This window comes from Leopardus geoffroyi, chromosome B4 (assembly GCF_018350155.1).
Source record: "Leopardus geoffroyi isolate Oge1 chromosome B4, O.geoffroyi_Oge1_pat1.0, whole genome shotgun sequence".
In the NCBI taxonomy this organism is placed as follows: domain Eukaryota; kingdom Metazoa; phylum Chordata; class Mammalia; order Carnivora; family Felidae; genus Leopardus; species Leopardus geoffroyi.
This window is the reverse complement of record NC_059341.1, coordinates 137,448,697-137,463,585: the sequence shown is the minus strand read 5'-3', so window position 1 is coordinate 137,463,585 and position 14,889 is coordinate 137,448,697. Positions and strand designations below refer to the sequence as shown.

At 59.0% G+C, this 14,889-nt stretch overlaps 1 protein-coding gene across 1 annotated transcript in view; it reads right to left on the bottom strand.

Annotated features, from left to right (window-relative positions):
* The window catches only part of PARVB (parvin beta), a 103,574-nt gene that overhangs the window by 34,502 nt on the left and 54,183 nt on the right, over nucleotides 1-14,889 (bottom strand). Inside the window, 1 exon segment of the mRNA XM_045465439.1 lies at nucleotides 1,302-1,404. Coding sequence (XP_045321395.1) covers nucleotides 1,302-1,404 — 103 coding nt within the window.

The following is a 14,889-nucleotide window of genomic DNA, read 5'->3' as shown; positions in this document are numbered from 1 at the left end:
TGGTAAGGACACGACACGTGGGCCATCGACCCTGCGTCCTCCGCGCGGGTTACTGGGGCAGTTCCTTCCTCCCAGCCCCCGCAGGGTTCCCTCCAATCAGAGGGTCCCCAGAGAGCGGCCACGCACAGAGGGCGCAAGCTCCGCCCAGGAACGCCCCGCCCAGGAACGCCCCGCCCAGGAACGCCCCGCCCAGGAACGCCCCGCCCAGGAACGCCCCGCCCAGGAACGCCCCGCCCAGGAACGCCCCGCCCAGGAACGCCCCGCCCAGGAACGCCCGGCCCGAGGAAGGGTCCTCCCTCCCTGGGCGCCCTCCCCTGAGCGGCGGCCCCCAGGCCCTGCAGCTGCCAAGTCTCTGCTACAACAACGGGGAGAAATGCGGTCCCAGGGCAGCTGGGAGCCCAGGCAGCAGGCCGGCAGGCCCCCCACCCCCCCCCGGATGCTGGGGGCTCAGGATCTGCTCTTGACCTCTAGGAAGCGTGTTATCCACATACAAGGGGACACTGCGTCCTTGAGGCCACCTCGCAGGGTGTTCGGGGACCCCCAAAACACATCAGAGCGCCCTGAAGCCGAGGGACCCTTCCGGCGTCTTGGGGGGGGGGTGGGGGAGGGGAGGACCCAGACACACAGTCCTTTCACTTCCGGCAAAAGGAGCCCACAGCCCCTGTGGTGAGGAAAGGGCAGCGTCCACACCTAGAAACCGTGGCCTTGCCGCTCACAGGAGCTGGGGGACTCGACAGCCCCCGCGCTTGCTTTCGGCGCTTTGTCTTTGTTTTAACCACCACTCGCTGGCGGGAGACGGTGTGCCAGGCGCCCTGCATCCGTCGCTTCGGTGCGGGACTTCCGCTGGCCCCAGCCGACAGCCGTCACCACCCGCACCCCACACCCGTCTGCCCCCCAGGGCACAGCCCACTCACAGAGTATCTGCTGGGGACCTGGCCCCTCGGCCACCCACGCGGAACGAGTCGGCACAGGCCTCACCGTTGGGACGTGGGAGCACGCGAGGCCGCCAGGAGGGCTCACCCGCACAGGAAGGGGTGATGCTCTTGCCCCGTTTCCCTGCCCCCCCCAACCCACAGGACTGCTCTGGAAGCCTTGTGTGGCCTGCTGCAGCCCGGAGGCCAGGGGCTTTGGCAGAATGCCCACCGTGGACATGATCAGAGAGCAGGCGGCCCGGGAGCCACCGCCGAGGAGCTGCAGCTCTCAGCACGTGTGACCCGTGCCGCCCTGTGGGAATCGAGCCCCGGTCCCGGCCCCGGGACCGCCCTGCTGTGGCCCTGTGCTGGCCGTGCCCGAGGACTCACCCAAGAGCTTCTGCAGCACCTGGCCGTCGTAAAGGTCCTCCTCTAGCTGCTTCACGATGATCCTCTCCTCCACCAGCACATCGTTGACCCAGTCGATGAGAACCTGGGGGCAGGCAGTGTTATGGCCTCACCCGCCATGCCACGTGGACCAGGGCGATGACTGGGCAAGCCCAGAACTGAAGGCGGCTGGACACCGAGACGGACACGCCCCAGCACAGCAGCCGGGGGGGGGGGGCAGGATGGGAAAGTGGGAAAGGCCCATCTCCCGCCCCCCCCCCCCCCAACACCTCCTGGGCTGCCAGACTTCCCGTGGGACTTCATGAGAGGACGGGCAGGGGGCAGCCACCACGGTGGCCATGGACGTCCTCCTGGCAGGAACTTGGCTACATGGGGAAACTCTCAGCAAAAGGCAAGGATGAACTCATTCACTGTGGCTTGGAGGAGGAGGGATTACACAAGGAACATTAGCAGCTCTGCCCCGCGTGGCCCGCGGCCATAAAATGTCCATCCCTCCTCTCCCAAAGGATCTGCAGCTCGTGTCACCCTGAGCCTCAGGCCGTGGAGAGAAGGGGGTCCCCTATGGCCCGTTACTGACAGGCTCTGAGCAACTCCCGTCCTTCTCAATGGCTTTCCTGAGACCGAATTCACACGTCACACAGTTCACCCTTCGAAAGTGTGCAATTCGGCGGTTTCTAATCTGCTCGCGGGATCATGCAACCATCACCACTGTTAACTGGAGAGCAGCTTCCTCGCCCCAAAGAAACCCGGCGCCCAGGAGCAGGCAGGCGCCCCCTACCCGCCCCTTCCAACCACTCAGCTGTTTTCTCTACGGGTTTGCCTAGTCTGGATATTTCACACAAACGGGATTTCATATAAATTACATGCCAGCATAATATGTGATCTTTTGTGTCTGGCTCCTCTCACTGGGCAGGCTGTTTCCAAAGCTCATCCGCGGCGACGCACAAGGTATCAGTACTTTTCTCGTTCCTGTGGCTGAATAATATCCCCGCGCACGGATCTATCACGTTTCATTGATCCACTCGTCGGGCGACGGGCGTCTGGGCTGGCGCCACATTTTTGGCTTCGCTGAGTGATGGCTGTGATGTGGGCGCACCAGTCTCCACGGGGACCCGCGCTCTTTTCTCCAAGCCAGCCTTCCGCTGGAGGCTTTTCTCGACGAGGCTCCCATTCTCCTCACCGGTGACGTGTTGTAAGAGAAGACAGCTTTCAGCGGGGAAAAGATCCACGGAGAAACAGGATTCCTTGGCCGAGCCTGCCGAAGGCACGTCACACAACGAAATGGACGCCTGGACGGACCGGATCCCAACACAGCAGCTGGACCCCACTCCCCTGCCCGCGACTTGACCGCACCATCAGCCCCCGGGCGAGCTGCCTCCCCTCCCGCTTTCCAGAACTCTCTTCCACGGACACCATGCTTGCCCGGTGTGTGCCCTCCTCTCTGCCCCCCCCCCCCCCTTCCAGTTCGCTTGAGGACAGGGTCCTCCTTGACCTTTACCAGGCAGGTCTCCAAGGTCTCTCCCTGGATGACTCTCTTCCAAGGCCAGCTCATGCCCTCCCACACCTTCCGACGCTGTCCCCAAATCAGAAACCCCTCAAGATACAGCCCCACCTCCACGATCCTTCAGCTCAGGTGTTCCTAAAAGCATCTCTGAAAGAATCCATCTCCCTCCAAACCTGCCCCTTCTTCTAGGAAAGAAGCAGAATAGCATCCACCACTTTCAAGAGCCTGGACTTCCCCCCTCACCCCACTTCTGCCCACCCCATAACCGGGTCCACTTTTTCACACCCTCCTCTTCACTCCCCTTGACAAAACCACCTCCCCGAAGCAAGGCTGGTTCCAGTTGAGCATCCTGCCTCCTTGCTGGTGTTCTTTAAATACTCCCAAGTCCTCTCTGCCTCAGGACCTTTGCACATGCCGTTCCTGCCACCCTGAACACATCTCCCTCCCCACCAGCTGGCTGCTGGCTCTCGCTCATCCTTCGGGTCTCAAGCTTCTGTATCATTCTCTGATCACCCTGCCCCCGCCCCCAGGCCGCCCCCCCCCACCCACTCACCACACCCAAGCGTTGTTTCCCTGTTCACATCTACACTGGGAACACACCTTTGTCTGTAATGATCTCCCCCAGTGGACTTGAAGCTCTCTGAGGGCGGGAACTATGGCACTAAGGGGCTCTGTCCCCAGCACGCGGGGACCCCTGCCCGGCACTGGTGCTCTAGAAGCAGGTACCGAGTGGATTAGTTAATTTGCTGAGCCTCCGCCACGCGCCAGGCTCTGGGAATAAATAAGACAAAAGGGGCCTCTGGTCTTACGTTCTAATCAGACATCAGAGGAAACACAACAGACACACTTTCGGACCGTGCTCGGTATTATAAAGAAAACAAGGCAGGACACAGCGGAGAAGCCTGTCAGCCACGTCAGCCACGTGATGGAGGCCGACGCCCATGGGATCAGTCACGTGGGCACTTCACGCATCTGGGGCTCCTCCTAACACCCATCGCCCCGGTCTGACCCCGAGAAGCACATCAGGCAAGTTCCCACCGAGAGGAATTCTACAGAATTCCTGATCCACCCTCCTCAAAACGGGCAAGGTGATCATAAGCAAGGAACCGCCACAGCCCCGAGGCGCTAAGGAGACGCGATGCCACTGTCACGTGGGATCCCGGAGGGGGTCCTGGCCAGAAAACGGATGGAAAAATAAGGAAATGTGGATAAAAGGTGGACTTTGGGTAATGACAATGCATTAATCCTGAACGAGTGCACCCCGGTGATAGGAGAGGCTCATAATGGAGAAAACTGGGTGTGGGCATATGGGAACCCTCTGTAGGATGTTTGCTGTTTTTCTGTAAATTTCAAACTGTTGACATATAATCAAGTCTATCGCCTGGGCGCCTGGTGGCTCAGTCGGTTGAGAGTCCGACCCTTGATTTCGGCTCAGGTCACCATCTTACAGTTTGTAGGTTCAAGCCCCGCGTCGGGCTCTGTGCTCACAGCATAGAACCTGCTTGGGATTCGTTCATTCATTCTCTCTCTGTCTCTCTGCCCCTCTGCTGCTCGGACTCTATCTCTCTCAAAATAAATACAAATAAATTAAAAAAAAAGTCTATTGGAAAGAACAGGACAGAGTTTGGGGGGTAGAGAGGGTATCAGGGACCAGGAGATCGGGGGGAAGGCATCTGAGCAGAGATAGGAAGGAGGAGGGCATGAACCACGTGGCCACCTGGAAGGGCAGGGGACGTGCCAGGCCAGGACGCTGGGGTGGGAGGACCGGGGAGGGAGACACAGAGCCAGCCCTGGACGTCCACCTGGCCTCGAGGACGGCGGCCGGGAAGCCGTTCAGGGCAGTGGTGAGCAGAGTGGTCACGGACACTAGGGGGGCAGAGGCTGGACCCCGACATGACGGAGGACACAGGTAGGGCGGGAATAGGGGTCGGAGATGCCCCTGGGAACGGGCAGGCGAACAGGGCGGAGGACCAGGAGTGGGAGGGAGGGAGGGAGGGGGGAGGGGCTGGGCAGGTGCGTGGGGCACGTCCACAGTGCTGAGGCCTCGGGAATGATGTGGGAAGGGAAGCCTGCACCACAGGCTGGAGACACCATGAGGGAAGAGACAGCTGCCAGGCCACGGAGGCAGGGAAAGATCTGGAAGCAGCCGGGAGCATCCGCAGACGGGAGGACATCTGTCCCCCTCCTGCCCCGACATCCGTGGGGTGAGGCAGAGACCCAGCAAGGCATCTGGACCCCATCGCCTGCCGTCTCAGGGCCCCAGTTATATAGCCGCGGGGGCGGAGTCAGGGACCCCAGAGACCCACGGCCATGCCTTCACCTCCCCCTGGCCACCAGCCACCTGACTCCCGGCGGGAACCCCTCACCCTCGACCCCTTAAGCCCACAAAGCTCCACCACGGTCCTTCCATCGACAATTTTACAGTGATTATTGGAGCCAAGTGACAGTCTTGCATTTAACACAACAGCTGGCACCGGGCGCCTTCCCCGTGCCAGGCTGTGGGGGGCAAAGGTGTCCCCGACCTCCGGGAGTCGGCGCTCCCCTGGCAGACGGGCGGAGAAGATGAATCATGAGCAAGAGTGGAGGGAACGGCAGAATCCAGGCCTCGCTCGGACGCACGCACTCGCTCACTCTCAAAATAAGTAAATAAACTTTAAAAAATAAAAAATAACTAGATAAATACCAGATAAGTGACTACTAATCACGTCCCTAATGTCGTTTATAATTTTTTGGCTAACGGCTTTCAAACAATTTTGTAGGCGCAGCGTTTTTGTTTTTTTTATTTTTTAATGTTTATTTCTGAGACAGAGAGAGACAGAGCACAAGCAGGGGAGGGACAGAGAGAGAGAGGGAGACGCAGAATCAGAAGCAGGCTCCAGGCTCCAAGCTGTCAGCACAGAGCCTGACGTGGGGCTCGAACCCACGGACCGTGAGATCATGACCTGAGCCTAAGTCGGACGCTTAACCGACTGAGCCACGCAGGAGCCCCTGTGGGCAGAGTTTAAAAATGCCCCCTAAGAGCCCGGCCTGCTGTGATCCTCCCAGGGTTGTGAAGATGATGGTATATGCCCCATGATGATTAGGCTCGTTTGGACCCAGTTGACCTCGAGAAAGAGAGACTATCCAGGAGGGCCTGACCTAATCACGTGAGCCCTTTGAACGTGACCAAGAGGTCAGAGACCACAGTCCGAGAGAGAGGGGCAACACGCCCGAGGGGGGGGGGGGATTCTCCTTTGCTGGCTCTGAGGACAGCGCCCCCCCCCCCCCCCCCCCCGGAGAGGACAGGCCTCTCGGGGCGGAGAGCTGATGCGTCCCCGGAGCCTCCAGAAAGGAACTCAACAGGTGACACCCTGAGCAGCGAGCCCGGCCACACCACGCGGACCTCTGGCCTACAGAACTGTGCGCGGATAAACCCACGTGGCTTTAAGCGGCTGAACGGGTACTTGGCTACAGGTGGAGAGAAAACTAAAACGCCATATTCTGTCGCACATTTCAAGCATCCGCGTCCCATGCAAACGCCCCCGCCCGCCACCTACGAAACGCGCCGCGGGACCCGGGGTCCGCGCTGGACGCCCGGCTCTCCCCGGCTTTTAGCCGTGTGACCTTGGGCCTGTCACTTAGCCCCTGCGGTCCTCAGAGTCTCCGTGAAAAAGACGACAAATCAATTCCTATCCCCGGGTGTGCTGTGGGACCCGGCAATTCCAGTTCCAGAAGCTTCCGCCAAGATACTCATCCAAACGTGCCCCCGACACACTGACTGACGCTGGAACGATTCTAAATTCTGCGCAGGAAAAGCTATATACGCAAAACACGAAGCCTGAAGGGACACAAATAAAAGAAAATTACCACTGCCTTCTGTTTGATTTTTGTCTTTCAGGCTTCCACAGCGTGTCTATATATATTGCTGTGGTAGATAGGAAAAAAATAATAATAAATACCATTAAAAAAAATCACCATCCAGATGGCTTCTTTGCAGGAGCGGACAAGCAGGTCCTGAAACGCATATGGAAACTCAAGGGCTCCCCTTGAGCCAAAACAATCTTGAAGAAGAGGGAAAAAAACGTTGGAGCACTCCCGCTTCCCGACTTCAAACGTAACTAAAAAGCCGCGGTAATAAAAGCACGCAGCACGGGCCTAAGGACGGACACAGAGACCAACAGAACGCCACTGAGAGCCGCGAAGAAATCTCCCAAACCACCAAAGTAAAAAGCAGGTAACACCGGACTGAAACAAAACTAAACACTTTTGTCCCTCCAAAGATACCCGGCAAGGAAGTGAAAGGACGGCCCACAGAATGGGAGAAGATTTTGCAAATCTCGAGAGAGGATTTCTCTCCAGAATACATAAAGTGCTCTCAGAACTCAGCAATAAAAAGACAACCGGTTTTAAAATGGGCAAGAGATCTGAAGAGACGTTTCTCCGAGGACGCGTGCGCACGCCCAACGCACGAAGAGACGGTCAGCGCCACGTGCGATGAGGCAAATGCAAGTCAGAGCGATGGGGACATACCGCCTAGGGTAGCTGTGATCAAAAAGATGTATAATAGGGGCGCCTGGGGGGGGCTCAGTCGGTTGAGCGTCCGACTTCGGCTCAGGTCACGATCTCGCGGTCCGGGAGTTCGAGCCCCGCGTCGGGCTCTGGGCTGATGGCTCAGAGCCTGGAGCCTGCTTCCGATTCTGTGTGTCTCTCTCTCTCTGCCCCTCCCCTGTTCATGCTCTGTCTCTTCGTCTCTCTCTCTCAAAAATAAATAAACACTAAGAAAACTTAAAAAAAAAAAAAAAAGACGTATAATAAACAGTGCTGGCAAGGATATGGAGAAACCAGGACCTTTCATACATTGCTGAAGGGAACGTACAACGGTTGAAACCGCTCTGCAAAACAGTCTGGCTATTTCTCAGAAGGTGAGACATAAAATTATCAGCTGACCCAGCAATGCCGGAGAACTGAACACACGTGTCCACGCAAAATCTCATACACAGATGTTCAATACCTTCCCTGTTTCAAACAGTCAAAAGGTGGAAACAACCCAAGGTCCATCAACAGATGAAGGGAGTAGCCATAAAAAAGGAACAGCTGCTACAACACAGATATATCTTTTTTTTTTTTTAAGTGTATTTATTTATTCTGAGAGACAGAGCAAGAGGGAGAGGGGCAGAGAGCGGGAGAGAGAGAATCCCAAGCAGGCTTCCTTCACACTGCCAGCTCAGAGCCCAACACGGGGCTTGAACTCACAAACTGGGAGATCATGACCTGAGCGGAAACCAAGAGTCGGATGCTTTTGTTTTTTAAATTTTTTTTAATGTTTATTTATTTTTCAACGTTTATTTATTTTTGGGACAGAGAGAGACGGAGCATGAATGGGGGAGGGGCAGAGAGAGAGGGAGACACAGAATCCGAAACAGGCTCCAGGCTCTGAGCCATCAGCCCAGAGCCTGACGCGGGGCTCGAACTCACGGACCGCGAGATCGTGACCTGGCTGAAGTCGGACGCTTAACCGACTGCGCCACCCAGGCGCCCCGTTTATTTATTTTTGACAGAGACAGAGACAGAGAGAGAGGGAGGGAGAGAGAGAGACAGAGCACGAGCAGGGGAGGGGCAGAGAGAGAGGGAGGCACAGAACCCGAAGCAGGCTCCAAGCTCCGAGCCGTCAGCACAGAGCCCGACGCGGGGCTCGAACTCACGGACCGCGAGATCATGACCTGAGCCAAAGTCGGACGCTTAACTGACTCCACCCCTCAGGTGAATCTTTCCAATATTACGCCAAGTGAAAGAAGCCAGTCACAAAAGGCCACACATCGTATGATTCCCCTTATGCAAAATACCCAGAACGGGCAGGTTTATGGAGACAGAATAATTCCAAAGGGACAGTGGCTGCCGGCGGGAGGGGAGGGGAAGGAGTAGGGACTGACTGCTGGTGGTGGCGGGGGTCGGGGGGGGGGGGTCTTTTGGGAGTGAGGACAATGACAGCGTTCCTAAATCGACGGAGGCAGTGGCTGCGTGACCGTAGGCGCAGCCCAGCTCCCGCCAAACCGTTCGGGATGTGAACTCCGTCTCGATAAAGCGGTGACTGAATGACTCTCAGGAAGGCAGAGGGTAACATCTGCTTCCGCGGGGTTATTCTGAGGATTTGGGGAGGTGATGTGGCCGGCAGTCCTAAGCGGCTACGACGGTCCCCGCAGACGTGAGTGTGGCCACCCCCAGAGCTCTTCGCATGTGACCATCCCCGGAGCTCTCTGCACGTCAAAAGCCCCTTTCTGATTCACTCAGCATAGCCAGCAGCACCTAGTATATACCAGAGGACCCCCCAGGCACTGGAGATATAAACATGACCTCATCTGTGCCCCACACGGGGCGGTTAAGGTGTCACAGCTGCTTGCTGGGAAGGGCATGTGCAGGGAGCATACACACGGGGGGACACGGGAGCCGGGCCCCCTAATGCTCCCACGGCGACTAGAGAGAACTGGTCCCCGTCCTGCTGGTAGTCTAACACCATGGGCGTCCCTGCCGCCTCTCCGATCTTATCTCTGACCACTGCCCCCCTCGCTGGTCCTTATACATGCCAGGCACACGCATACCACGGGACCTTTGCATCTGCTCTTGCCCCTGCGGGGACGTTCTTCCCCTAGGTACCAACGAGCAGCTCTCGGTTCAAATGCCACCTCCCTGACCACCACACCTCCCACAGAGGGAGAGGAAGCCGCCCTCCTTCTTGTTTTGGCTTCCTGCAAAGCGCTCACGGCCATCTGACCACAGTTCGGCAGATCCGTCTCTCCAGCTGGCCTGTCCATTCCGTAAGGGTGGGGCCTCTGTTTTGCCCGACGACACGTCCCCAGTGGCTAAACCTGGAACAGACCCATGCAAGGCGCTCCGATCAAGTGCAGCACTGCCTACAGAACAGGGCCGGTCTCCCGGGCACCCGGACATCTGGCTCCAGAGGCCGCCTGGCCCGGAGCACAGTCCTGCCGTTAAACACGAGACAACGTTTCTGCTACCAAGAAACGAGAACTTAAAAATGCCATCTGATCGCTGACCTGATCAAAGCTCAATTACAGAACAAGACAGAAAGGGATGAAAAGCATATTCTCCACCACAGGCCAACGGGGGTCGACTCTGGGGAGCGAAAGCAGTCCAGCACCCAAGTTCATCACCGGCCCCGGGGAGACTCAACCTCCGCCTGGACGCCAACCACAAAGTACCCCGTCCTACTTCCCGGCTGGTCCCTCTCTCAGTCCTCTGCTTCACAAAAGGCTTTTTACAGAGAACACCCGTTATTATTTTTCGGACGGACTCATCTGCAAGCCCCAAATCCTGCAGGCAAATGTCCAGGACACAAATTAACGATGCCCGTGGCAGAGCGCTCTGTGCACGCCCGCTTTACAAGCTTGCCTTAAGCAGAATAAAAAATTACCGTTTCTCTAGCTCCTCCTGAATGATAATCAGGATCTGCGACCTGTCTCCCCCAAAGCTATGACAGTTATGTTTTAATCACTTCCAAACAGGCTCATCGCTGCTTAATCCACTGAGGCGGGCTTTCCTGCCACGGGCGGGGAGGCCACCCGGAGCTGGGTGCAGGGCCAGGACGCATCACAGGGCGCGTCTCCGAGCGGCTCTGGCGCTCACGGCACTGCCTTCCGCCCAGACCGTCGATATGCAGCTGTTTTCTTCACAGGGACAAAGGGAGGAAGGAAACAGAACTCAACAAGCAGCAAGAGTCTCGTCCGAGAAGCCGGGAAATGAGATGTGAAATCTGCTCACGGGGAGGAAAACGGCCAGCTCGCCTCGGACCAGCGTGGCTTCCCGGGGGGCAGGCCTTTCTCTGGCTGTCTGTTCCGGGAGAGCATGACAACTGCCGTGCTCTCTCTTTCGAGGATCGTTCAAAACACAAAGCGTCTCATCTATAAGCTGCAATCTTCCCGGGCCACGCGAGCCGTTCGCCCCGTTAGGCAGTTCGGGGAGCTTCCGGAAGGTGCTAGAGAAAATTACTGCGGCACAAAGCACCGGCAGAGAGCTGCGGGAGGTCTGTCGGGCTCCTGAACCCACGGAAGGCTCGTGCCCACTCCCCGATTCCCACCGCAGGCCCACCCATTCTGCTCCGTGCCCGCACCGCCCGGGACGCGCTCACGTTCCAGCACCTGCCACACGGCGATAACGGAGCCTCCGTCACGGTCACGACGCCACCTTTCCCGCTTTAATCCGGGCCGGGATGTGAATGGAGGAGGCCAGACTCCAAGCACCTTTGCCCCTTAACACTGCATTATGCACAACAGATGCTCAAAGAGAATTTCTGAACGAACGGCCTCGTCCTTATGAGCTGGCTTAGGCCGAGCCGGGCTTGTCTTTTATAAGGAAGCAGAGGGCAGCTCACAGTATCTTAAACGGTGACGCTTCCGCGGCAGCAGGTTGGCGGGGCTAAGTCCCCAGAGGGAGACAGGACAGGGGTCAAGACAAGAGGTGAAAAAGACCAGATGACGGAGAACGGAGAAAGGAAAGGAGGGGGCTGACCGCACTCCCGCTGAAGGGTCCCTCGGGTGCCCAGACTGGGACGTGCCCAGCGGACCTCACCCCAGACCCGCTCAGGCCTGCGCGTGGTCCACACTCCCCACCCAAAACCCCGGTTCTGAGCCAAATCCCTGCAAAGAACCACGGGCAGGTGCCCTTTGCCGAGGCCTCCTCAGACATGATCGACCAGAGGCTTGGACCAGGCGAGTCCCCGGTGCAGAAAGGGGGTCTGGAAAGCAGCAAGAATCACGAAGGTCAAGGGCTTGGAGGCATTCCGTCGGGACCACCAAGACCGGCCGTCCACACTCCCGGCTCCCAGGGCGTACTCCGGGGACCCCCCATGTCAGCGTCCGATCCACAAGCGCCCCCGCCCCCCGCCCCGTGCTCCCAGAGCCCCCTTCCCGAGATTCAGACCCTGCAGGGCTGGGACGGGGCAAGGAGACGTGGGTCGTCCCGAAGCCGCACGCCCTCAGCAGTGGTTCTGACGCAAAACCACACGTTGGTGCCCCCCCCACCCCGCCCCCGCCGGTTCACTCCTCGTCCTGCAAGTGCGGATCAGCCTCGCTGTGTGCGGGCACACGCCCAGGCCCTGGGGACCCAGCGGAAGACAGGCCAGACCAAAGGCCAGGTGCCAGGCCACAGGAAGTGGAGGGGAGGAGACCAGGCAGGGCAAGGAGGTGCGAAGTGCCCGGGTGCAGGGAGGGCGCTGGAGGAGGGAGTGGCAGGAGGCAGTGGAGAAGCGGAGAAGGGTACTCCACGCGGGGGGCCAGGAGCGCCCAGACAGGTGCAGACACTAACCCTGCCCAGAGCGCAGGCTGGCCCGCGCCTCAGGCCCCCGGGGCATCCTGCCAGACAGCGTGCCTGGGGCGGGAGCCTGGGCTGCCAGAAGCGACCCACGTGGCCCAGGATGGGGGCTCTGGGTCACCCTCTGTCCATCGGGGCGGAAGGGCTGGGGGCAGCCGGCCGTGAGGGCAGTCGGTTCCGCCCACGGGGTGGTGCTCCCCTAAACACTCCGGACCACGAGGCTTGGGAGCTTCCCTGGCGGGCAGTGCTCGAAGAACACGGTCATATCGTCGCCAGTAAGTGACGCTGTCCTCGATGCCGCCAGAAGGCAAGTGGACGGTGCCCTCCTGGGCCTGCCCTGAGCTCCTCCCCCCTCGGCGGGTTTTAACCTGTGTCCTTCCACCGTGACGAAGCACGGCTGAGAGCACGGCAACGCTCCGTGAGCTGTGCGAGTCTTTCTGGGGTCAAACCTCCATGTCGCCTTGGGGACCCCAAACTTGTAACTGGCGTCAGAAGCGAGGGCGGGCTCGGGGGACCGGCGGCTCTAACCTCACACCCGGGTGGGCACGTGCTCGGCAGCCAAGAGGCCGGGGGCTCGAGCACGGGGAGCAAAGAGGGGAGCTGGGAGGCGACGCGGCCCAGGCTGCTGGCCCCCGAGGGCAGGCCACGGTCCCGGCCTCCAGCCCCAGGAGAAGACGGCAGGTGACCCTCCCGGCTCACCCCTCACCGGACACACACGCTGCTCCCAGGAGAAGCGGGTGCTGACGCCAGCGAACCCCGACTCAGGGACGCGCGCGGGCCCCACACGCAGCACCCCACACGCCCGGAGCTCAGCACAGGCATCTCCCACGCCGCCACCCACACGCGACTCTGGTCAAAAAGGCTGTGGTTACCGGGGCGCCTGGGGGGGCTCAGTCGGTTGGGCATCCGACTTCGGCTCAGGTTTGCGAGTTCGAGCCCCAAGTCAGGCTCCGTGCGGGCGGCACGGAGCCTGCTTCAGATCCTGTGTCCCCCTCTCTCTGCCCCTACCCCACTTGTTCTCTGGCTCTCTCAAAATAAATAAACTTTTAAAAAAAAAAAAAGGGGCCGCAGTTAGTGAGAACGAACACTTTGCGTCGGCCCCTCCACACTCCCACCACGGCAGCTGATGTTTCGCCGATGCCCACCCAGTGCCACCGTCATGCTTGCCGTGTTAACGTTTATTTTGGAAAACGCTTGAGGAAGTAAAAAGTACGCCCCCAAGCCTGCCTCGAGATGCTGCCTGCAGCCTGAAAGCAGGCGGAACCTTCCGGAAATTGCCCATCTCTTGGCACGTGTGCTCCAAGCTGGCGGGACGGCCACATCGAAGCGTCTCGCAGCTGGCCCTTCCAGGAAGTGACAGAGTGACCCAGGGGGACTGGGGAACGAACCGGCAGCTGTAGCCAGGAGGAGGCACCTTGGGGAAGGGAGGTGACGTAGTCTGGTGACGAGGTTTCCTATGGCTGCTCTAACAAATGACCTCCACGGTACCCGCGTATTATCCCCTTCCAGCCCTAGAGGTCAGAAGTCCAGAATCAGCTCCACGGGGCTAAGGTCAAGGTGGTGGGAGGGCCAGCTCCTTCTGGAGGCTCCAGGGGAGAATCCGTTTCCTCGCCTTCACCGGCTCCCAGACGACGCCTGCACTCCTTGGCACACGGCTCCTTCCTGCACCTTCCAAGCCCGCAATGCAGCACCTGCTTTCCTATCATCAGGTTGTATCTACACCCGTGGTCGAATCTCCCCCTCTTCTAAGGACCCTTGTGCCGGGACTGGGCCCACCCGGGCATCCCAGGATCCTCTCTCAAACCAAGACCCCTGCGTTACGTCTGCAGAGCCCCTTTTGCCCAGAAAGAGCGCCCAGGGCCAAGCTCGCTGCTGCTCCCTTGCCGGGGGGCGCAACCCCAGACCAGCAAGAGTGACCAGAAGGGGGGCGAGGCAGGGGCGCCACGGAGCTGGCCACGGCTTTGGAACAACACCCAGTCGATGCTCGACCACGCGGCCGATCTCCTGTGGAGATTCGCAGCTTAATTCACGGTTAGTGAAGGCGCACCTCACTAACACACACGGTAAGCTGGCGGTGGGAGGGCGGGGTGCCTCTCCTCTCTGTGCCCGTGTCAAAGGGAGGAGGGCACCGGCTCCCCTGGGGGTGTTTCAAGCTGTGAACTCTCAAGCTTTGCTCACATGTCAGAGAAGGAGAAAGCCCAGTGGCGGTTAATACTAAGTGTCAGCAGGACTGAGCCATGGGCAGCCGAAGGTCTGATTCAACATTCCTTCTGGCTGTGTCCCTCCTTCCGTCCTTCCGTCCTTCCGTCCTTCCGTGAGGGTGTTTCCAGAAGAGATTAGCATTTGAATTGGAGGACCCAGCAAAGCACAAGAGCCTCCCCATTGCAGAGGGGACCTCCCTCAATCCACAGGGGGGCCTGAATGGCGCGAAAAGGTGGAGGAAGGCTGGAATCATCCTCTTCTGCACATCAACCCCTGTCCTCAGTCCTCCTGGCTCGCTGGCCTTGGAATGACAGCACCCACTTTCCTGGGTCTCCGGCTGCAGACAGCAGAGTGTGGGACTTTAATCGTGCGAGCCGATTTGTCACAATTAACGTCCCAGAGATACACAGGCAGGCAGACAGAAAGATGGATGGATCCGTTCTGTTGGTTCCGTTTCTCTGGAGAAGCCGAACCCTTTCCACTACCTCGACATCCCCTGTAATAACATCTTGGGGGGCTGAAAGAGAGGGTCACTTTTCTCACCAATTCTCTTGTGTGGGA